The following is a 24,377-nucleotide window of genomic DNA, read 5'->3' on the forward strand; positions in this document are numbered from 1 at the left end:
GCCCGGCCCGGCCCGGCCTTTCCGGCAGCGCTGGCTGCGGGCTGTGGCGGCGCTGAGGGGATGCGGCCGCGGGTGGCGGCCGCGCTGCTTTGCGCGCTGTGCTGCGCCCTGGCGCGGGGCTCCGAGGACATCGTCGTGGGCTGCGGCGGCTTCGTCAAGTCCGACGTGGAGATCAACTACTCGCTGATCGAGGTGGGCGCCGCCGCCCCGCTTGTCCCGGCTGCCTGCCGGGCGTGCTGGGCGCTGCCGCCCGGGCCGCGGTCACCGGTGGCGGTGGAGCTGCGGCTCTTCCTCACCCTGGCACTCTGCAGCCTGCGTGTCATAAACCGTGTCCTGCTGCCCCCTGGCACGGCTGCTGCTGCTGTGTTACAGCACTGGGTTAGAAGGTGCCTGGTTCCAGCGCTCCTCGCCTTTAAAAAAAATATCTTTGTGTCTGTTTTGTTTGTTTCTTTTAGATTAAGTTATATACAAAACATGGTACTCTGAAATACCAGACAGACTGTGCTCCGAACAATGGGTATTTCATGATTCCCCTCTATGACAAGGTAAGACAGAAATACCCCACAAATATTGCGCTGTCCCCTGTGTGCTGGAGGCAGCAGCTGCCTCCACCTCGATCTGCCGGCAGATTCAATCTCAGAGCAACACCCACCATGAAACATTTGAATCAGGACATCACTTAGTTTGGTTTGGATCAAAGTTTCAGCTGTTTCTTTTTGTAAAGCACCAACTTCATTTCCCAGTGCTAATTAAGAAGAGAAAAGCCAGCTAACTGTGGCTGTGGTATTGGGTTTTTGCTGTTTATTGGTATGACTGCAGCACTGGGGGCCTGAGTTCCTGACAGCAGCTGTACAAATGCTGTACAAAAAGTACAGGCTCCTATACAGTACAGATAAAGCTTTCAGATTTTATACCTATAGAAATGGAAATAAATGTATATGAGAAGGTGTTTTGGTATGACTGAATTGAAAATAACCTGAATGGTTAATTGCAAATATTAAAAATGTTTAATGGAAATAGTGATCCAGGAGACTCAGAATGTGTCAGTAATTTGATGTCTGCTTAGATTGGAAAGGTATTTACATTCAAATTAAATAAAATACAAGCCAAGGTGTTTTTGCTCTTTTAAGGAGATAGTTAACTTAGGCTTCAGAGATAGAAACACAAAACAGTTTGGGTTGGAAGGCACCTTTGAAGGTTATGTAGTCCAGCCAACAAATAATCCCTTCCCAGTCTAAGAATGTAACACGCTTTCTGATCCTGGTGATTTCATTCTTGGGTCTTTGAGCCTTTCCAAGGATGAACTTCAGAATACGTGTGGCAGAACACATGTGGTGCTCTGTGATATGAATAGGATCCCTGTATTGATTAATACCCTTTTGGATCAGAGCTTTTAAGAGGATTGGAATGTTGATATCCCGTGTTTGGGCAGAATGGTCGAGGATGACCCAGTGGAAATATCAAAGGCTGATTTAGAGCCCATCTGTTGGGGCAGGTGGAGGTAGATTTGAACACTTTCTAGCCCTGAGCTGCTTGACTGTAAGCCAGGTTTGTGCTGGAAGCAGGATAAACACGGTGATACTTAATTTCTGCTCTTGGCTGGATGTGAGCCCAGCATCCCAGCCTGTCTGGGTAGATATGGCAGCTGCTTTGAACATAAGCAGGAGGAAAGGAGAATGGTGGATATTGGTGCACCTGAGTCTTGTGTTCCTCTCTGCAGCATGATGCTTGTGTTCTGACTTTCTTTCTCATTTGTAAGCTAAATTAAATTTAGATCAATAAAGACAGTTATTGCTTTTTATTTTTTCAGGGGGATTTCATTCTTAAAATTGAGCCTCCCCTAGGGTGGAGTTTTGGTGAGTGGCTGTATGTCTTCTTACAATAGGACACTGTATCTGCAGTGTGGGACTTATCTCTAACGTGCAGCTGGCGGGAAAAATGGAGCACTTTTCCAAACCTATAAACCATATTGCATGGTTTAATAACTGACATGTGCTTACTGTACCTGGGGAAGGTAAAGCTGGGTGGTAGACACTGACAGAATAACCCTTGAACTGATTTGAAGGAATGTGGGCTTTTGACAGAAATGGCTGCAGTGGGAGGAGGGAAGGAAGATTTTCAGAGTCAGGATTTGGGGTTGCTTTACCTTTGCTGAAGAAAGGCTTCCAGAGGAACACTTGCCATGCTGGAATGAACACATTTCTGTGGCAGTTGTGGAAAGCTGAAGCAGAGTTTCTTTGTGGTTGCTCTCTCACTAACTCTCATGCTGTTTCATTGTTCTTCTCTTCCAGAACCAACCAGTGTAGACATCCATGTGGATGGCATTAATGACATTTGCACAAAGGGAGGTGATATTAACTTTGTGTTCACAGGATTTTCTGTGAATGGAAAGGTTAGACTCCTTTATCTTCATTTATTCCACTTTATGCTAATTCAACCTTCATAAACACATTCAAATTCAGTTCTACATGTTATTTTCATTCATTTATACTTCTGTTTCTTTTTATTTTGACAGGTTCTCAGCAAAGGTCAGACATTAGGTCCTGCTGGAGTTCAGGTTGTACTGAGAAATGCTGGCAGTGACATAAACATACAAACAACTATTACACAACCTGGAGGAAAGTGAGTGTGGGTGGTGCATACTTAATTCATCTGTTCATTTTGCACAAGATCCTTTCAATTCTGCCATACTGGCTGGGACTGTAAGAGTTCTGAAGTATTTTTTCTAGCATGTGAATAGAGTCTGAATTGTTTTTCTGTGAACAGATGTTTGTGGCTGTTTCTGAAGAGACATAATCCCTTTCTTTCCTTGCAGGTTTGCTTTCTTTAAAGTGCTTCCTGGTGAATATGAAATCTTTGCATCACATCCTACCTGGATGTTGAAAGAGGTGAGAACCTACACAAGTTCTGGTTTGCCTGGATAGAGAGGATGGATCTGCTAGACCTTGTCTGGATCAGTTAGAGTGAGGAAGGGGCTTTGTGGGTGGACAGGGTTACTGAAGTTTCTCTACATCTAATTCAGGTAGTCAAGAAACTGCCTCGTACAGACCCAGTTTGGAGACAGTGAAGCCAGCCAGGGAAGGACAAAATGAGCTTTTGCTTTTGCTTTCCATCTTCTATCCCATACATTTTGCCAGAATATTGTAGCTCAAATCCTTCCCTCCCACACAGCTTGCTTTTTGAGGAGCTCTGATATCCTGACCATTTCCTAAATCAATGAAGCAGGAAAAATTATGTTTTAGAAAGTATCTTTGCTTTAGTGTCTTAGTGTCTTGAGTAGCCTGGAGACCCTCTTTGAGTTCTGCTGCTCTGGCTTCTGTTCCTGTTGTTGAATGTGCAGTCTCTGACTGGTTTTAGGTGCTGCTTTTGAAATGTTTGTTTCTGTATTTCAGGCTAAGACAGTGGTGCGGGTGACAAGTTCCAATGCCTACGCTGCCAGCCCCCTGATTGTTGCAGGCTACAACGTCTCTGGGTCTGTGAGGAGTGATGGAGAACCCATGAAAGGGGTCATGTTTCTCCTTTTCTCCTCTTCAGTCTCCAAAGAGGTAATGCTTGATCAGTACCTTTTCAATATGAGTATGGCTATAAATAAGAAGAATCAAATAGCTTTTAGATTCATATTGCCCTGATACTCATCTGTCCTTCACTGGCTTGTACAGTTCCTTAAACTGTATTTTTGTGTTTGGTTCTTTTGTGTGATTTCTTTTTTTTCCCCTAGCAAGGCCCTTGTAATCCAACATGACCTCCATGGAATTATTTCATAATTCATTGTACAGTAGCTGTACAATGACATCTTTATTACTCTTTGCCCTTTTGATGGGAAGACAAAGTTCCACAGCTTCTACTGCCACCTTACAAATGCATTAAGAAATGAGTGCAAAACATCTGGTCATGTAGAGCTGAGCTCTGTTCTGCAATGTTAACCCTGTCCACAGAACTGAAGTCACTTAAGACACATAGTACAGTTTTGGGGATGTTGAGTTTTCCAGTGGTCTGTCCTTGTTACCATAAAGTTGATTATTTGCTGTTTTTCCTGTTTTACCTATACATGAATTTTAAGCCATCTCATCAAACTTTGCCTCTGAAATGGTTTTATACTTCCCATCAGTCTTTCAGAGTTGAGTGTTTTGAACCCTCCTGTATCCCTCTTCCTCCCCAATTACTTTCTGTATTCTTCTTTGAGACAGAAAGTTGTATTGCATTTATTACTACAGGATATTGTGGGCTGCAGTATTTCTCCTGTGGATGGGTTCCAATCAAGAGATGAGTCTTTATCCTATTTGTGCAATGTTGTATCAAAAGAAGATGGATCTTTCAGCTTCCTTTCTCTGCCGAGTGGGAAATACACTGTGGTAAGTGACTAGAAATTCACTGCTTTTCTATTGAGTGGGTTGTTAACTTTCATTTTCTAAACCGGAGTGAGCTATTGCCACCTCCTCTCCTTTAAGCTGTTTCCTTTTGTTCCCATTCTCTTTCTTACATCTGGATGTTGTGGGAGCATGTTCTCTGTGCACTGCCTGGAGTGATGGTCCTGTATTCTCAGTCTGTGCTCTGCCAATGGGATTCAGGCTTCTCTCATTCCTTTAATCCTTCTAGCAATCATACAGTCTCCTATCCATTAGCTCTTGCACATCCAAGTATGCTGCATTCTGACTAGAGAGTTACTTTTTCTTCTTTTCTGATAATTTCATGGTTTCCATCAGTCTTGAAATATTGCCCATAGTTGTGTCTCCATGCCTCTGAGTAGTTTTTTTCCAAGAGGTTTGCAGCTCATTTGACCCTTGGTAGAGGTGCCTGATGTCAGTAAGAACAGGAAAAATTATAGAGGAAAACCATTCTGTCATCACAGCTTGGGAGTCAAAGCCATGTGTCTTCTTTCAGATCCCATTCTACAGAGGAGAGAGAATCACCTTTGATGTTGCTCCATCTAGATTGGACTTCCTTGTAGAGCATGACAGTTTACAGATTGAGGTAAGGCCTGCAGAGGGAATAATCCTTTTGTGCCACTCATTCCTGTAAAAGCCTAACTGATTTTAGCAGAAAGCAGCTGAATTGTGGAAAAACTTTGTAAGAAGTTGAAGGCACTTGTTTATGCACAGCTGTGTTTCTGTACTTTGGTCCCTTTTATAGGAAGAAACAAAATAGGGCAGAGCTGTCTGCTGTGTTCACTTTCATGTCAGTGTTGCAAACAGGCAGTAATCTTCCAGGCTGCCTGTATTTCCTTATTGAGATTGTCACATCTCTGGAGAGGGGCCTGTAGGTTTTCCTGGTTTCCAGAGTGCCTTGTGTAATGGCATTATGGTCTGTGACTGTGGCCCTCTGGGCTGTGCCAGTGCAGATAAATTGAGAATGTGTGTTTTGTACTTAGGGGAACAGTTTGCCTGGAGATCACTTTGTACTTTCACTGTGATTATCCTGGTACATTTTTTTCCTAGAGCTGTAAATAAATTTGCTTTATATGTGCGTGGGGAGAAAACGGTGTTGATTGCTGTAGGTGTGTGTTTGCATTTCCTGAGTAAAGAATGATGTTGATTTTTTCCCATTTCAGCCTGTTTTCCATGTGATGGGTTTCTCTGTCACAGGCAGGGTGTTGAATGGTCCTGAAGGAGAAGGAGTTGCTGATGCCACTGTCACTCTGAACAATCAGATTAAAGGTATGCAATGCTCTTTGTTGCTACAGGGAAGCCTTTATAAGACTCAAGTACAGGACTAGTGTATGATGTGGAATTAACCCTTCAAGACAATACACTGCTTTTTCTTGCAATTTATTTGAAATATTGAAGTGCATTTCATGCAGTTGATAAATTTTGCATTTTCTGGTTTAGATGAGAGCATTAAATATTCATTTGTTTGGCAGTTGAAAATTTCTTAATTGCTTTCAACCATATGCCAGATTGTACTTTGAAATACAGAAATGAAGGTTCATCTAGTAAAAAAGCATAAAACTATTTTATGTGTAATGTGAATTAAAAATAGCCTAAAGCAGTGCATGTCCTCTGGATCTGTTGATACATAAGGTTAACATATGCTCTGGTTTTTAACTCTTGTTATTTGTTACAGTGAAGACAAAAGCTGATGGCTCTTTCCGCCTTGAGAACATCACAACAGGTACATACACAATTCATGCCAGGAAAGAACACCTGTTTTTTGATACCATTACTGTGAAGATTGCACCAAATACACCTCAGCTGGCAAACATCATTGCAACAGGGTAAGGACTGGTGTCAGGATGAAAATGCAGTTTGATGTGTGGATGAGGAAAATGGGTGATCATTTCCATGCCATGCCCAGAATTGTGTTGTCAGGAGCCAAATGTTGCTGAAGAAATTAAAGGTAAATAGGGCAGCATGAGTGCATGCTTTGTGCATAGTATTTTGCTCAATAATAGGTCAGGTTTAGAGCATCCTCTTAATAAGCTCTTCCTTGCAAGTGAAGACACTAAGGCATGGGTAAATTAGGAATTTTAGAATGTTATGTGAACCAAGAAAGCAACAGAGAAGATTTCTGCCACTTGACTCTTGCACAGAAGGAGGGTATCTGGAGTCACACAGCTGTCTGGTGCAGTGCTGTACCAAACCTCTGCGTTTTACTGCTCACTCTCAAGGTCATTGTTGCCTTATCTGAATTGTTTTTTTTTCTTGTTTGATGCCTTGACTGTGTGTCTAAGGCTGTGCAGTGGTGAGAGATACAGCCTGAGCTGAGGAAGATTAAAGGGCTGTGGTTCTGTGTCCAGGACACAGAGGAGGAAATAGTGGCAGTGTTCTGGAGAAGGGAAAACTTGGAATTGACTGAGTCAAATAGCTGTCAGCTCATACAGACATAGCCAGCCAGTTAGGAAGAACTCTGTGTGCTGCCCAATGATGGGGTACGATTTATTCAGTAACTAAGTATATTGTGCTGTTGAAGGCAATGAACAAAACTTACCAGCTTCTAATTTGTCTTCTTGTCTTGTGCTTTCACAAGTGTAGGTGTACCAAGGTTGTGTTCCAGTGGATTACCTATCATATTTTAAGTTTTTGTCACAGAACATTTGAAACTATTTAAAACCTGAGGGGAGAAATCTGTTGCCTGCCTAACACAAAATCCTAAATCTGTTGCCTGCTTAGCACAAAACAAAAAAGAAAGGAAAAAGGGCTTGGGTTGGGGGCAGGGAAGATTGAAGCAAGTTGCTTGCAAATCTCTCTTTTAGGATAAATCCTTTCCAATTCAGGTGTTATTACCTCAACATAGTGAGGTTTACTTTTAAGGAAGTTCTAAAACAAGGGGGTTTTTATCATCTTTGTCAAATCAAGGTACTTGTTCTGATGAGTGGCTTTTATGTAACAGGTTCAGTGTGTGTGGCCACATCTCAGTTACTCGATTCCCTGACACAGTCAAACAGATCAGTAAATACAAGGTGACCATGATACCTGAAGACAAAGACAAAGCATCACTGGCTACAACAGAAACTGACTCTCATGGAGCATTTTGTTTCAAGGCAAAATCGGGTGCATACAATGTTCAGGTGAGAATGAGCTTTCATTTCTTCATTGTAGGACTGTCATGGTGTTTTAGAAGATTTTTAAATTTTGGAAAGCATGTTGTAGAGGCTGGTTTTGCTTTGCCTGGGATTTACAGTAGATTTCCATTTTTTAATTTCTGATAAATGCATTGAAGACAGCAGAGTGGGTGTTTTTGGACTGGTGTCTGCAAGGTGGTGATGCCTTGATGTCATGTACTCCGCAGGTAATTATTCCAGAGGCTGAGACCAGAGCAGGTTTGGCTTTGAAACCCAAAATGTTCCCTGTCACTGTTACTGACAGACCAGTGATGGATGTGACCTTCTCTCAGTTTTTGGCATCTGTCTCAGGGAAGATCTCTTGTTTAGGTAAGTGTGAAAGGGAAATGGCAATGGAATGGAGAACTTCAGCACTGCATGTGTGAGTGTTGTTGACATCAAGACCCTTACTGTGGTTGGTCCCATCAGCAGATAAGTAAATGTAACTTGCAGCACATGGAAAAAGCAGCTCTCCTTGGGAGATGTTGTGGCCAAGTAAGTTTGGAGTAAAGTTATGTACTTCCTTTTGATACTTGCTAGGGATAAACAAGTCTTCCTTCCTCAGAAGGATGGATGGAAGGAAATGGAAGGACCTTTCTGGAAGGAAATGGTCCTGACTGCTGCTTGGGATGCATCAATCAGGGAAATACTGGAGGGGAAAAAGAAGTTTACAAGAAAAAGAAAAAAGCAGTGCACGTAAAAACTGTAGGATAGATGCTGAAGCTGTTGGTAGAAGCTTTCAACCTCTGTTTCTTTCATAAGCTTTTTGTCTTATTTTAGTCTAAGGTTCCTCTCTCCTGCTATTTTCCTTGATTACCCACTGATTTTAGCAGATGATGATTTGAGCCTGATTTTTGTTATTTTTACCCTTCCTTTTTCCTCTCTGAATCCTCCTGCACTTTGTGTTCTGCCTCTCAGGTGTTTACTCATCTCTTAAGTCTCTGCAGAGTGAGGTGAATCCAGGGATTCCATGTTGATCTCAAGTTTTTTCTTGTCATTAGATAAAAGAATATGATTAACACTCTCAAAATCTACAGAATGCAAAAACCCATGATATATGCCTAAGAAACAAGTTTTAACAGGAAGCATCCTGTGCTGGGAGGGGGCTAACATTTAATTTAGGTGTGGCTGGCAGTGTTTGGGGTGCGCCTGACGGGCTGTGTTCCCTGGCAGACGCGTGTGGGGACCTGACGGTGACACTGCAGGCCGTGAGCCGCCCGGGGGAGAAGCGCAGCCTGCAGCTGCAGGGGAGCAAGGACTCGGTGCCCTTCACCTTCGAGGGGGTGCTCCCGGGCAAGTACAAAGGTAGGAGCAGGGGAACGGCTTGGGGGGCACCTTGGCAGCTCAATTTGTGACCTAATGTGAGCTCTTCTGTTATCATGGATACCTTTTGCAGCATGCCCAACACAGCTGTGAAACTTGAGAGAATCTGGAAAAATACCTTACAACAGTGCATCAGGTTTTCTAAATGTTAGATGTTTAACCCTGTGTCAGCCCAAAGGTTACTGCTCCCCTGAGTTTTAGGGTCTGCATGGCTGGTGAGGGGGAAGTGGGCTTTATCATGAACTAGCTTGTCCCAAGCCTAAGAACAGGGACAGACTCTAGTTCTGCTTCCAGAGTGCTGCTCCTAAGAACAATCTGTATTTTGGGCCAGGCTGCCTTGGCCTGTGAAAATAAATTGTGTTCCAGGGAAAGGAGTATATAGACCTCACTCTTTGTACTGCAGTGGGAACACAAGATTAAATTTGGGATAGGTTGTGATGTCCTCTAGGCTGCTTTGCCTGTCACAATGGTGGTGCCCATTGGGGACTTTCCAGGGTGGCCAGGCTTCATTATTCCTTTTCATAGCACAGCTTTCCTGATAAATGTGTTGGGTTCCTGGTGATGCTGCAGTGCTGAGAGCCAGGTCTGTTACTACAGGCATTGTTGTGTATTTACCTTTGCAGATTATTGCCAGGGAAGCTAGAGAGACACAAATTTCTCATATCCCAAAACCTGCCCGTATTTACTCGGTTTTACATTTCTGAAATGCTTTGTGTGGTGTATATTCCAGTAAGCATTGCACATGAAGACTGGTGCTGGAAGAATAAATCTTTGGAACTGGAAGTGTTGGAGGAAGATGTGTCAGGAGTAGAATTCAGGCAGACTGGATATATGCTGAGGTGTTCTCTTTCTCATGCAATCACACTGGTACGTAGGAAACAAATGTTCTTGTATGTCTTTAATGACCTCCTGAAGGCAGGTTGGGTTATGTTTGGAATCAAGGCTTTCTCCTGTCTCTGGAGGGTCACAGAGCATGGAACATTGATGTTTAGGGTGCTTCAAGATTTGTCTTTTAAGTAAAACAATCTTGTGATGTTAGATGTTACAAAAGAGATGGCATTGATGTATCTTTAGGCAAATACTGTTTTCATTTTGTTGTTTGGTAGTTGTTAATAGTGTATTGTGCTGTGGCTTCACAGGAATTTTATCAGGATGGAAATGGACCAGAGAATGTTGGTGTTTATAACCTGTCAAAAGGAGTTAATAGATTCTGTCTTTCAAAGCCAGGTAAAAGCTTAAAAATATTAGTTTTAAAATGAAAAATAACCAGTTAGCTAATACTGCTGGGAACTAAACAAAAAATTTGTTGTGGTTTCTGAAAGGCATTGTTTTAATTACATCTGTATATAAATAATCTGTTCTAAGTTTTTAGAATTCTCCATTTCTTCTGCTGTTTAATCCTTCACCAAATCTAGATTCCAGAAATAAAATATTACTATTTTTTCCATGGTGATGGAAGTATTTCATCTTTGATGAATGAGGATCATGTTAAAATAATCTCATTCATATAGGTTCTGTTTGTCAGACACATTAGAAGGTGTCTGTGTGAAAGGCAGCAGATACACAGTCAAATTTTGCAGTTGTTTCTATACCACTGCTCTAAAAATTGACTTTTTCAGTGGGTGATTCTTTGCCTTGCTGTTTGTAGGTGTGTATGAGGTGACCCCACGCTCCTGCCACCAGTTTGAGCACGAGTATTACACCTATGACACGTGAGTGTGACTGTTCCTCCCCTTCACCTACAGCATGATTCTCCATAAAGCTCCCTTCTCCTGCTTGCTTTCAGCAGGACAGGATGTGTAGAGGGAAGCTCTGGCAAGGTGTAGCACACGTGTTTTCTTACCCTTCCTATCTTAAAAGTAATAAAAATCAACTAATGAGAGGGTTTAAAGATGCTTTAGTTATTTTAGATGGGTGTTTTTGTCAGCTTTCTGTCTGTTTAGTGTTGGGTTTGCTTTGTAGCAGAGAAGAGTTATTTCAGTGAAAACTGATGCTCACTTCTGAGAACTGAAAGGCAAGAGATAGCACAGTAAGATTGCTGAGAGGCCCTTGCACTCTTGCATGTCACTGGTACCATGACCTTCTGTTGGTGGAATTCTGCTCACCCCATATTTTGCAAGCTAAACAAATGTTCACCCTTATCACAAGTAAGCAGTGCTGATCTTCCATGGTCAGGCAAATTTATTAGTTATTTATAGATTATGGTCTGGTGATGTGTTTAATGACACTTTGACATATTAAATCAATCTAATCAGCTTCAGCTTGAGAGGAAGCAGAAGGCTCAAAGGGAAGAATTGCTTTGGGGCTCAAATTAGGAAATGCTCCCTTTCCAAGACATGACCATCCCAGCACTACAGCTTTGCTGTGTAATTTCTGTATCATCTTTTATAAAGCATTTCAATCTCGGGGGTGAGAGCACAGACTCTGCTAAATAAGATTTGTTTATTTGGGAAGGGGATTTTGAATTCATGTCTTTGTTCCTTCCATGTGCAGGTCCTCTCCCAGTATCCTGACGCTCACTGCAGTTCGCCACCATGTCCTTGGCACGATTGTAACTGATAAACTGATGGATGTGACTGTCACCATTAAGTAAGGACAAAGAAATCATGGGGCTATAAAAAGTGGAAGAAAAAGACATTTCTCTCATAAAGCTTTACTCCAGTTTTAGTGCTGCAGTGGCTGCTTTCTAAGGGGATGTCATCCTAGCTTAGGCTGCAAGAGGTTTTTAATGCTAAGATGTGCTTTGAGTTCTTTGGAGAGAGATAAGTCCAGCCTCATTTTGAGCATTTTCTCATCATTTGAACATTGCCCCTCCCTACTTCTGTGTCTTGGTTAAAAGGAATGATTTTTTGAGTGTTTATGTACTTTAATGAACTGATGTTTCAGAATTCAGAGGGTATTGTTTTTACTTAGGTCTGAGCTCTTTAAGACACTGGCATATATTTGTTCCCTTTTTTCTTTCCTCAGAATGAGAGTCTGCTGCTTTAGAGCATTGTAACTGGTGTGAGGAGGGTTATAAAAGGAAAAACATGCAGAGTGATTGCACACTAATGCACCAATTTATGTTTAGCTGAACAGACAACTCACTAGGGAGCACTGATTTGTGAACAGCTTTAATTGTATGAGGTGCCAAATCTGCCTGAAAGTGTCTGGTAATGATGAGTGTTTTTATTGATACTCTGCTGGTGTCTACTTGTTCTAGGCTATGGATTCTCAAACTTTTTGAGTGCAGAAAACATCTTTTCAGAGAACATTACCTGCAGAGCCTCGAGTTCTCCAACATTAATGACCCCATCACTGCAACTGCTGGGCAACTCCAGCAGCTGCAAAGGAGACAGTGAGACAGCAGAGAGCCATTAGGATTGTAAAAACAACTCAGTGAGGAGGTGAATATAGTACCAACCTTCTCAGCTTGTTGGCTTTTTGGAGACTATTGGCCAGTGCTTTGAAGGCAGCTTAGTTGCCACAGGTATCTCTGATCAATCCTGCCTCAAGCTTTTCAGCTGAATTCCAGTTTGTGAAGTGCCATCAACATAAAGGGAACAGCTCTGGGTTTAAAAGCAAGCCATGTGTTTTTACAAGTCTGTGTACCAGATCCATGGCTGTGACCCTTTAACTTTGAGTTAACAAAAAACTCCAAACAACCTCAACCAAAAGCAAAGCTGATTCTCATCAGTTCTTGATAATGGCTTGGTATGTTTTAAAAATAAGACTATAGTAATGTATTATGTGTATCTTGAGATTGTGTGTGCCTGTACAAATTTTTAATAGGCTTTCAGACAAAAAAAATTACATCTTTCTGTATTGTGTCTGGACTGCAGAGAAAGAATATAAAGCCTTGATGAAACTTAGTGTGATAGAGCAATAATAACTATGTCTCTTAAAAAGAAACACTGGAATATGGGTGGAGGCTGAAGCAGGAGACAGAACTATCCTGGTAATCTAAAGTGGCTGTAGGAAAAGTGATTGTGGTCATTTAGGTTCAGTCCTCACTGAGAATTCAGACTGTTGAAGAGTGTTGATAAGATACAAAGGATGATTGGAGTCTAGAAGAAAGTGCCAGAAAAGAGAGGATGCAAGATCAGAGAGAGTGAAATAAAATGCATTATTCTGAGCTGATTCTGAAAGCTTAGTTGAATTTATCTAGTAATCTGTTCAGTGGACAGTGACAAAATAGCTGGGTAGTTCAAATGAATAGGGCAGATAGGTGATTTTCCTGGGAATTTCTGGCTCTTGGAAGTATTTATGTGTGATAGAAGTTATTGTCTCCTTGTATTCTCTGCTCCTGAGAGGTAGGTTCTGAGACAGAAGTTCCTAGTTCTGGAAAAAAAGCAGGCTTAGTAGTATTTTTATTTATTTTGTACTTTCTGTATTAAGCTTGTTCTTAGGTTTGATATTCCAGCCTTTCTTTTAGTGTAAGTCTTGGTTAAAGACACTCTTGCAAACTGATCCTTTTGCCTAAAAATTTACCACTCCTGTGCTCAGAATAAACAGGGCAGTTAAAGAGGGATGGGTTAAAAAAATATCCTGGGACTTGTCTGTGGTGGTATAAAGGCAGTAATTAATAGATACAACAAGCTCTTTTCTCATGTAGGGCAGGAGATGATTTTGTTTTCTCCATATTTTCAGGTCCTCCATTGACAGTGAGCCTGCCTTGGTGCTGGGGCCCCTGAGGTCTGTCCAGGAGCTGCGCCGGGAGCAGCAGCTGGCGGAAATCGAGAGCCGCCGGCAGGAGAGGGAAAAGAAGGGGCAGGAGGAGGAAGGAACAAAGCCACCAGTGCAAGAGATGGTGGAGGAGCTCCAAGGACCTTTCTTATATGAATTTTCATATTGGGCAAGGTAATACCAAGCTCCAATAATGGACAAGGTGTGTTCTTCGTACTGTTGTGTGGTGTTTCTGTCAAACAGGACAGTGACACAATTCCAGGTAGGACAGAGCTACTGGCTGGGTGCCTTTGGTCACTCTGAGCTACAAGGAATCTTAGCACCACTGTAAGAATTTTGCTTAGATTGTTGTTAATACTTTTTTTTTGGAGTATTTAGATGCATTCTTGCACTCTGCTCTACATGAGTGCTGCTAATTCAATTTCCTAATTATATCTTATTTGTGTTTTACAGGTCTGGAGAGAAAATTACTGTAACACCATCATCAAAAGAGCTGCTCTTCTACCCACCTTATGTGGAAGCAGTTGTTAGTGGAGGTAAATATGAATAATTTATGTTTGAAAGGATTGGATTTTTATTATTGAAATGTATGTAGATAAACATATGAATAACTCGAAAAGTAATGTTAGGGAAGTTTCAGTTGTAGCTGTTTCTTTGGGCCAGTTTAATTCTGGAATTTGGAAGTTATTTAATAGAGGATGCAAGTACAGTTTTTATCAGCAGAATATTCTTCCAAGTGCTGAAAAACCACCTAGCACAAGAGGAAGGCCAGGATTCTGGGTATTACACCAGATTCTCAGAATTGTTCATAATACTGCCACTAAGAGTTGTGCAAAAACAAGCTTCCTATTTTGAATTTGTTGGCAAATTCAAGTTTCTCTTAAAGTTTTTTTTTTTTTCCCTCACTAAATTACAGTAATAAAAATATTCACAAAAAAAGATAAACTTCAAAATCGTCAGGGTTATCATCAGTTGTTAATGCTGCTTCTTAGGTCAGTGTCCATCATGTCCTCAGGTTCTTAAGTGAACATATTTTGTTTGAAATCACAAGGAAATGTTAAGTGCCTCTTTTCATGTGACTTGACCTTTTTTTTTTGTCTGAAATCCCCTTCACAATGACCAAGAGAGTTGTCCTGGGAAGCTGATAGAGATTCATGGAAAAGCAGGCCTATTTCTGGAAGGGCAAATTCATCCTGAATTGGAAGGTGTTGAGATTGTCATTAGTGAGAAGGGAGCAACTTCTGCACTTATCACAGTTTTCACTGATGACAAAGGCACTTACAGGTAATGAACAGATTGGTTTTGATTAGTTAAAATGCAGTGTTACTTGACAATGTGTGTTTGATATCCAAGTGTTCTTTCTGAAACAAGTTCTGTTCTTTTATTTGAAGTGTTGGGCCACTCCACAGTGACCTGGAATACACAATCACTGCTCAGAAGGAAGGTTTTGTTTTGACTGCAGTAGAGGGAACAGTTGGAGACTTCAAAGCTTTTGCTCTTGCTGGGGTGACATTTGAGGTAATGTTATGAACATTTTGGGTTCTAAATGAATAGTATGTGCAGTTGGAGCTGGACAGGCAAAAAGTCAATCCATGTCTTCCAAAGACAAATGGGTATGGGATTTTGGGATAATTTATTATTATTTGGATAATGATTTTTGTCATGAGGAGACAAATCTCAGTGGATGAGCTCAGTTGTAGACCATGAGTTGCCATGCAGAAGATACTTTACAAGGTTTATAGATTCCAAATTGCTTTTATAGAGTTGGATCACCTTGTTTTAATGAGTTTTATCCAAGGTGTAGGTGTAGTCTGGTCCAGCTAGGGCTTGGCTCCAGTCTTTGGGGTGCTTTGTTCTGGCCTCCCTGTGTGTTCTGTGGTAGAGAATGGCTGCTGTGGTGGCACATGGTGTGCCATGGGCTGTGAGTGCCCAGGGCTTGGGAGCAGGGGGCTCTGCAGCCCTGTGGTCTGGCAGGAGGGGCAGCACACATGTGGTGAGTTCTGCTCACAGCTGAGTGCTCAGAGCCAGCCCACCTGTGCACCCTGCAAGGGGCTTTTCACTTAAAATTACTGGTTTTTCAAAAACAGATCAAATCAGAGGATGACCAGGCTCTTGCTGGAGTTCTCCTGTCCCTCAGTGGAGGGGTGTTCCGCTCCAACCTCCTCACACAGGACGATGGCATGCTGACATTTTCCAATCTGGTGAGTTGAAATGATGACCATGGCTGTGTGTGGGGCTGTGTCACTCTGCCCTCTCAAACAGGACTCTCCTGAGTGCCAGGTGTCCTTTGAAACCCTAACCCACCATGAGAGGTGCAGATCCCTGAGAATAAACAGCACTTAAAATCTTAGCAAGTGAAAGATGTGAAATCTAACATGGCGGGAGGTTTCTCCCCAACAGGTCATAGATGATGTTGATTGATCTCAGTTACTAATTTGCAGTCTGTAAACATGAAACAAGCCAATTTGCTGATACTCATTGGATAGTCTTTAGGGGGAAGGAAATCTAATTACATTATTGATCTATATGTGCATAGACATGCTTGAATGGTTTCTTTGCAGGCATCCTTCTTTTGTGGTCACTTTCCTGTCCTTGAGGTCTTGTGGTAACGTTTTAGGGCTGTAGTTTCTCTCTTTACACTTTGTCACCAGGTGGAATTCCATCAGTTTATTGTCCAATGTGCTCCCTGTTTTTCACTGCTCACAGTTTGTGACAGGTTTCACCTGTGGTTGGAACAGAGCACCTCAGCTCTCCAGAGAGCTCTTGCAAAGCATATTTGTTTGGAGTTGGTGAGTTTTTGCATCACTGTGAGTAAACAGATTGTTTTGTGCCTCTTTGCAGAGCCCAGGGCAATATTACTTTAAACCCATGATGAAAGAATTTCGGTTTGAACCATCATCACAAATGATTGAAGTGCAGGAAGGACAAAATCTCAAAATCCAGATAACTGGTTACAGAACAGCTTACAGGTCAGTGGAGCTGGAATCCATGGAAAATCCTATGGGCTGTATCAGGATGTGTTATGCCAAATGTGTTTCCTCCCAGCACACCTCTGTTCTTGCAGGTTTGGAGGAGACTTTCCAAGTCTCAATTTATCTTAATTATGCTTTGTATAAGTACTTTTTTTGGCCATTTTTCGTGGTTCTGGATATATTGCTCAGCCCAGATAGCAAGAGCTATAGGAGGAACCATGGCTATGAAAGCATTGTCTCAGTGGCACTGGGAGTGGTTTGTGCTGCCTCCAGAGGGAAAGGAGAGGACTATTCTGGGTATGGTAGACCAATTCAGAGATCTGAATCAGGATCCTTGCTTTCCTTACCCTCAGGGGTAAGAAACAACTGCTGTTGATGGAGTCTAGGAAACTTGGATTCTTAAAGTTGTGTTCTGAACTGCAGCGGATTCTGATGTTTTAAACTGTTTTACACATACATTGTAAATACCCCTTTTCTTCTTCATGCTATGGTAAATACATTAAGTACTTTTACCATCAATTATAACACTAAAAAGCCTTTAAAATATTCATTTAAACAACATCTGCATATCTGTAGCAACTGTTCTCTTTATACCTCCAGCTGTTATGGCACAGTTTCCTCTTTAAATGGAGAGCCTGAGCAGGGAGTGTCAGTGGAAGCTGTGGGACAGAAGGATTGCAGCATCTATGGAGAGGACACAATAACTGATGAGGAGGGCAAATTCAGGCTCCGTGGCCTTCGGGTAAGGAGGAGGAGGAGGAGGCTCTGTCATTTCTTTGTCACTGTGACAATGGACCAGTGAAATGGGTTCTGTTCAGTACCCACTGGGTTCTGTTTTCCCATCATGTTTGCTAACTCAGACTGCCCTGAGTCTCTCTGTGTGAAGAAACACTGTCAAGTAGTGAACATTGAGCCTGAGAAAAGGGGAAGAGAAAAGCTTGTGGTGTAAGTCTGTGAATTTACTGGCAGCATACTGTGCTGGCCTCCACAAACACTGAGCTGTTGGTGTGACAGGACACAATCCCCTGGTCAATGCTTGGGTGACCTGCAGGGAATTTTCATAGGCAAAAGAATGTGGGGAAGTGTTTAGTTTCTCCTGTGAAGATACCAACAGCCTGTTTTTAGCAGGACTTTGTGTGTGTGTGATGTGGTTGCACAGCATGTATGTGAAGTAAGCTGTTCTTCAGGGAATGGGGAAGCTGAATTTATGGCACTATTATGGAAAGAACCAACAATTTCCGAAAGTAAAAGGCAATGTTTGATCAGATTTTAATCCTGTGTTTTCCTTCATCACAGCAGATGATTTAACACTGATGCAACAAAGTAATGAAAGTTCTATATAGCCTTTTCTTATTTTCTGACAGTAAACACTCCTAATAGTGTTACTGAGCTGAATTTTCTATTTAAGATAAGGAAAACTTTAACTGCATAGAGTTAAATCTGTTTGGGTGGTGTATCTTAAATGGAGTGTCAGAAAATCCTCTTTACTGCTCTCTAAAATTAAAGTATGTATTATTCAGTGTGGGGATTTATCATCTGAATGTTGCTTTCAGCCTGGCTGTGTGTATCATGTCCAACTCAAAGCTGAAGGCAATGATCACATTGAAAGAGCTTTACCACAGCATCGAGCAATTGAGGTAATTTTTTCTCTTTTTTTGTAGCATCACTTAAATATGAAATGGGTCTGTCTAAGGCATTCTGTCTGTTCTGTCAGCAGCAGTGTAGTGAAAGCATTCTGTTTAGACAAGTGCTTTTCAGCAAGTTAGCTGCCTAAAAACAGACCCCATATTGTGTGTCAGCACCATAGCTCAAAACTGAAGTGAGATAAAGCCCAAACAGTAAACAAGTGGAAAGGATTCTTTCACAGTCATGAAAGCTGTGCATCCAGAAACAGAGAATAAATGTATGGAATACCTTTCAACATTTCTTTTTAATGTGGAACAAAGCAGTGGTAGCTTGAGGATGTCATAAATTGTCATATTGTCCTACAGTTGTATTTAGTTGTGGACAGAGAGATTTTGTTATGTTTTATTGGGTCCAAATCATGCAGTCTTGATGTAGGTGAAATTGTAATTTGGACTATCACTTTTATCTTTATAAAATGTAGTAATAACTTTGCATTGAAAACTGTTGGAATCTTGTTAAATACTCCACATGAATCAACTATATAAACATCTCTGTGCATTTCTCAGCACACGTGCAAATCCTGAGACCAATGTTCTGAGATCAGGCAGTCCTGTGGATGTACCTCAGCCTTTTCCAGAATAGTTTGTGCTTTTGAGACTTCCATTTTTAGTTTAGCTTAATGTCATGAGCCTCATGCTGCTAATACCCAAGTCTGCAGTTGCAAGCTGTGCACTCTGGAGAGCAGGGACTTGCAGTGGGAAAGCTTTGAGCTTCCCTGTGGTTAGTATAGAACAAAATCCACTTTTTATTTAAAATGATCAGCAGTGTTTGTGCTGTGTTAACAGTTGTGTTGCTGTCCTTTGCTAACTGTCCCTCTGTTGGTGAAAACCTGAGTGTGTTTTCTGTTGCAGGTTGGGAACAGTGACATCGATGACGTTAATATTATCGCGTTCCGGCAAATTAATCAGTTTGATTTAAGTGGAAATGTAATTACAGCCTCTGAATATCTCTCCACTTTATGTGTAAGTTCAGGCCTTTCATCTTTGTCAAGTGTATTTGTTACTGCTTTCACAATGATTTTTTTTGCAGGGTCACTGGAAATGGTTCAGTAGCCAGAGCACACATTTAATTCAAATTAGAACTAATAGTTTAATGAAGGTGAATTTGAATTCCAGATTGAATGAAGATTGCAGTGTTTCTGATGTTTTGCTTTAATGTTTCCATTTTTCATGGGAATATATTTAAGAAATACCTTCTCTGGTTGGCTTGTACATTTTGGGATATATTTCCCTGATTAGGGATGCTCTGTCTGTAGGGGCATCAAAACAACAAGGGTTAAATGAGTCCTTTGTATCAGAGAACTGCATTAATTCCTGAAACACCTGGTATTTTTGACCTGTATGTCAAAACCTGAAGATACCATGTGAATTCAGTGATACCACAAGACATGTGAATTTAAAAGTACATTATAATGGACAGTATGAGACAGAGATGAAAACTGAAATTTTCAAAATTCAGGACACTGTACTGTGGTCTGAAAAAGCTTGCTAACACCTCTGATCCTTTTGGCTTAGGGCACAAATGCTGGAAGTGTCTGCAAGAGGTGTTAGTGGGGTAGGAGTTACAGTATCATTTCTCAGGTTTAAAAGCTCCATAAAATGTTACCTACCAATATAAATTCAGTGCTTGGATTTCTTTCACACTAGTTTGTTATCTCTTGAGATCTTGGCATCTCACCTGCCAAGATCTCATTGCTAAGCTGTTGGGTTTTTTGGGAGACATCCAAAGGATCCAACACTCAGAGCAGGTGTGAAGGGAAAATGTGTCACCTTACTGAAAGCCCCCTGAGCTTGTGTCCCATCTTCCTGGGGAAATTTAAACCCTTGCAGTTCAGCCTAAGCCAATAGGAATTGATGTTAAAATTTGATTATATGGAAGCTGTCCAAGCCTGTGCCTTCTTCATATTAGGTGGGGTCTTGTGTTGCATGTACTGCATGTGAGCTGTTGAGGGGTCCATGTCATCACCCTGGCCTCCAGTGCAGCCATTCTTGTCTCTGAAAGTTGTGCTAAGCCTGGATCCAGACACAAGTGAGAGCAGTTTTGTGCTCCACAGCACAGACTGCTTCTCATACACTGGCTGTGTGAAAATGTCAGACAGCAGCTGTTCCGAAATTATTTCAAGTTCTATAAAAAGACTCTTTTGTGACTTTTCACATCCCAGATTAGAACATTTCCAGGTGTTCTTACTTGACAACTTTCTGTTAATAAAAACACATGATAAATTTGGAAATGCTTTGTTTGTGCTTCTTCCTTCACTTACAGGTGAAGCTCTACAAAAGTGAAAATCTTGACAACCCAATTCATACAGTCAACTTAGGCCTATCCCTGTTTTTTCATTTCCCACCACTACTCCGAGATGGAGAGGTAAGAATGTTGCTGGAAAATTAGCTTAGATCAATTCATTCTTTTCCCTAAGGACACTGAAGTGTAATTTGTGCCTGCAGAGCTGTATTCATGCTGCACTAACCAGTGTCTTGGAAGATTTGAAGCCTGTTTAACTGTTCTTTGCCTTTAAATGTGGTTTTTATCTTGGACTGCTCCTGATGCTGTAGCCTGAGTGTATTTTTTACCCACAGAATTATGTGGTGCTCCTGGATTCTACATTGTCTAAATCACAGTATGACTACACCCTGCCTCAGGTTTCTTTCACTGCCATTGGATATCATAAACACATTACACTGGTCTTCAGTCCCACTGTAAGTACTCAATATTTTCATGTTCCAATGTTCACCTTGGGAGCAGTATTTGGTGTTATAACCTGCATGTATTTGGTGCTCTTGGCCAAGCTTAGTGTTAGTGTAACTATAAAGAGGTTTATGAGTGGCAGTAATTTAGATTTGCTGTGTGTTCAGTTGCCAGTGGAATGGGAGAGGGATGTGAAACAGCAGCAGGAAATGAAGGGTGCAGATGTGCCTGAAAGGTTCTGTGCTGGCATGGCTGCTGTAGTGGGGTCACAGAGGTGTGGGCAGCATGGGACAGGTAAACCAAAGCACACACCAGGCTGACTGCCAGTGGAGACTGGCCATCAGTGAATTGGCTTCACAAAGCAGACACCTCAGAAGGGGTAATACATGAGTGACTGATCCAGAGGTGGCTTTGAAGTGGGAAGTAAAGCAAATCTTGGAACAGCACTTGGAAGGAGGTGAGATAAGGGCTGGATGTGCTTCATGATCCTATTGCTGATGTTTCTTAGAGCTGAGGGATTTCACAGTCAACTTGAAAAAAAAAATAAAATCCATGATCTGCACTGTTTGCAGAGAAAGCTGCCTGAACAAGACATCGCCCAAGGGTCTTACATCGCGTTACCGCTGACGCTGCTGCTGCTGCTGGCTGGGTACAACCACGATAAGGTGGGTCAGGGCTGCTCCTGCTCCTGCCCAAATGTTACTGTCCTGTCCATGGATACATGTGCTCAGTGAGGGTTTGTTATCCAGACAGAAGTGCAGTCACATCCCCCTTATGTGATATAAGAAATGCCGCAATGTAGATTTTGTCCATATTTTTGGACAATTACCTTCCTTTAAAAAAGGTTAGTGTGGAGGTGACTTCCTGTGCTGTGGCTGAATTTTGGTTTCTCACTTGTTTGCTTTGAGAAAAAAACAATACAGCATCATTAAAATTCAGATAACCAGACTCAGTGATAATAGGAATTTAAATAATTGTTTTATTAACTTCAGGCACAATTGGACTGGAAAAAGTCTTGCAAGTCTTCAGGTCTGGTCTCTTTAGCTTTATACCCTCCCTGGTTCAAAAGCTCTCAAGAGGAATACAAATATCTGCTACACCACTTCCTCTGTCTTTGTTATCAAGCTATGGTTGTCTAGTTTTTTCTAATATGATTGGATTTCTGTTTTACCAAAAAGAGAAATTAAATTTGTCTGTGCAGTTTGATTTCCTCTCACTCAGAACCTAAAGTGATTGTTTATCAGAAATTCCCAGAAGTTTGGTTTGATTCCTCCCCAAGATTTGCTGCCATAGATGTGCCATTGATGCAATAGAGTCTGGTTGGGGCTACAAGTCTAGAGAACCGTACCATTCAGCCCTTACATACCATTGTAACCACAACTTGCTTGCCTTTTTTCCCCCCCAGCTGATTCCCTTGCTGCTGCAGCTGACAGCCAGGCTGCAGGGGGTGCGTGCCCTGGGCCAGGCAGGCTCTGACACCGGCGGCTCCGAGGACGCAAAGAGACAAACCAAGAAACAGAAAATGAGACGGACGTGAGCTGAAAGGAGGGACTGGCTGAATGGTGCTCTGTCAGACTGCAGCCTGAGGAGGCAAAGCCACTAAAACACATCTTTGTTGAATTTGCAGACTTGACATTTTCTGGTTTTGCTACATGAGCACCATTTGTCACATTAGCTCCATTTTGGCTGTAAATTTTCTATGGAGTCTATAGATTTCTGTGTTGTAAAGTGATTAAATGAATGCCTCTGCTGTCACTGTGAGTGCATCTCTCATACTTGAAGACAATTAATGTTGTTTTTTTTCTTTTCATTGGAACAGGTCATGCTGTCCTTATTAATGATTTATAAAAACAGTGGTAATAGATAATACTTGATTTCAATTTCAGTCTCTAGGTTTTGGAATGATTTTTCCTTACCTTTTGAAATACTCACTTTACAGAAGCAGCACACAGGGATTCTGCTAAATCAGTGTTGCTTGAAACAGAATTTTAGGGGACATAGGTGGGCTGGTGACTTATGTCATTGTCACTTCCAGTTCAGCAGCTTGATTGAAGAGTCTGTCTGATTTCAGTTCTTGTCCAGTGATTATGTTATCTTTGATTAAGTTTTTGCCCAATGAAGACAAATTCTCCATGTCAGGTATGGTTAGTTGTTAATATCAGGTAAGTTCTGATGTTCCTACTGCAAAAGCAGTGTTTCAGTTTTAGTTTCCTGTTCAGTGTGATCTCTTTACTCCTCCGGTGTTCCTGAGGTGGCTCCAGCAGGTGCCAAAGCTGCACTACCCTTCCCGAAGCTGTACTGTGTTCTCTGTGTTGCCATTCACCCTTGGTGGTCACATCTCCTGCTCAGGCCATGCTCAGCCTTTTCCCAATTAATGATTGATATTTTTTTTAACCTTTTTTTACCTTTTGGGTTTTTTAACTGTAAGGAATGTGACTTTCTTTGAAATCTCCAATGTGTACAGTCCCAGTAATGTAGTCTGTAATAACCTGTTTCTTACAGGTTCTCTTTTGATTCCTGCTTGAAGACATACACAGTTTAAATGTTAATGGGGCTTTTTATTGACAAATACTATAAAGGTTAACAGAGCATTTGAAGATGCACATAAATGCCTACAAATAGTGCAAAGGCATTGGTACTGCCAGTAAGTGGCAATGTTTCTCTTTTTACTTGAAATAAAAGTCCCCTTACATTTAAATGTTTAAGCTTACAAACCCTACCTTTCTTAGAAATTTGGATGCTGAAGGTTTTACCCTGATTTTTTTTGCACTTTGTGAGAGTTTGGGCCTAAACAATTAAAACTTCATTTGGTGATGATTCTGTCTCTCAGAGGGAAATTTGTCAGGACCATAACAAGAATGTAGAAGGTTGAAAAAGCATTATGTATAGAGCTTGAGATGAAGCTCTAATAAATTATCATGCTCTACTTAAAGACTTTGAATTTCATATTGCTGTGATGAAATATATGGGGAAAAGACAAGGTGTTCTAAGACTTATGATAAATTGTACATTTTCAGTATATTTCTATTTTGAGCTGGTGAATGTTAAGAAAGTTATTGCTACTTTGGGGAATGTATGAGGAAGAAATGCACATATCCATGTGCCTCAAAGGAGTTCCAAGTATTCTGATCTCTGAACTGTGAGACTGACTGATGATTGAACTTAAACATTGGAACTGCTGTTAATAAAAAGAAAATAAGAAAAGTGACAGTTCTTGCTAATTTAATGTTTGATTCTAAATGTACAATTTGCCCAGTGTCTCTTCTCAAAATTGTCTGTTCTTTGCCTTCTGCATCACACTTGTGGCTGACTATGAGTCCTGTGTTTTGGGGTTTAATCTGCTGTTGAAATGTTAATTCCTACAAAAACTGTATCTTGAATTTCCTCATTTGGCAGAGAAGTTGTGCTCTGCGAAAACAGGGAAAACTAAAATATGAGATAATTTTCTAAAACAAAACTAAATGCCAAGGAATCAGTATCTTCAATTATTTATAGAAACCAATAACCAG

General features: G+C 41.3%; 1 protein-coding gene across 1 annotated transcript; it reads left to right on the forward strand.

Moving 5' to 3' along the window:
• Positions 1–23: 23 nt before the first annotated feature.
• On the forward strand, positions 24–24,076 carry NOMO2 (NODAL modulator 2). The gene is made up of 31 exons (XM_064725835.1): positions 24–192; positions 456–545; positions 1,811–1,856; positions 2,292–2,392; positions 2,516–2,622; positions 2,816–2,888; positions 3,393–3,545; positions 4,215–4,352; positions 4,882–4,971; positions 5,549–5,654; positions 6,061–6,211; positions 7,327–7,504; positions 7,726–7,867; positions 8,711–8,842; positions 9,591–9,727; positions 10,000–10,087; positions 10,509–10,572; positions 11,354–11,449; positions 13,490–13,699; positions 13,979–14,061; positions 14,650–14,809; positions 14,917–15,043; positions 15,613–15,726; positions 16,367–16,494; positions 17,098–17,239; positions 18,051–18,134; positions 19,035–19,145; positions 20,446–20,547; positions 20,760–20,879; positions 21,441–21,533; positions 22,274–24,076. Exons 1-31 carry the CDS (start codon positions 61–63, stop codon positions 22,403–22,405), a joined length of 3,630 nt encoding a protein of 1,209 aa, XP_064581905.1. The 5' UTR covers positions 24–60; the 3' UTR covers positions 22,406–24,076.
• The last annotated feature ends 301 nt before the right edge of the window (positions 24,077–24,377 follow it).

The sequence above is a fragment of the Zonotrichia leucophrys genome, chromosome 14 (genome assembly GCF_028769735.1).
Source record: "Zonotrichia leucophrys gambelii isolate GWCS_2022_RI chromosome 14, RI_Zleu_2.0, whole genome shotgun sequence".
In the NCBI taxonomy this organism is placed as follows: Eukaryota; Metazoa; Chordata; class Aves; order Passeriformes; family Passerellidae; genus Zonotrichia; species Zonotrichia leucophrys.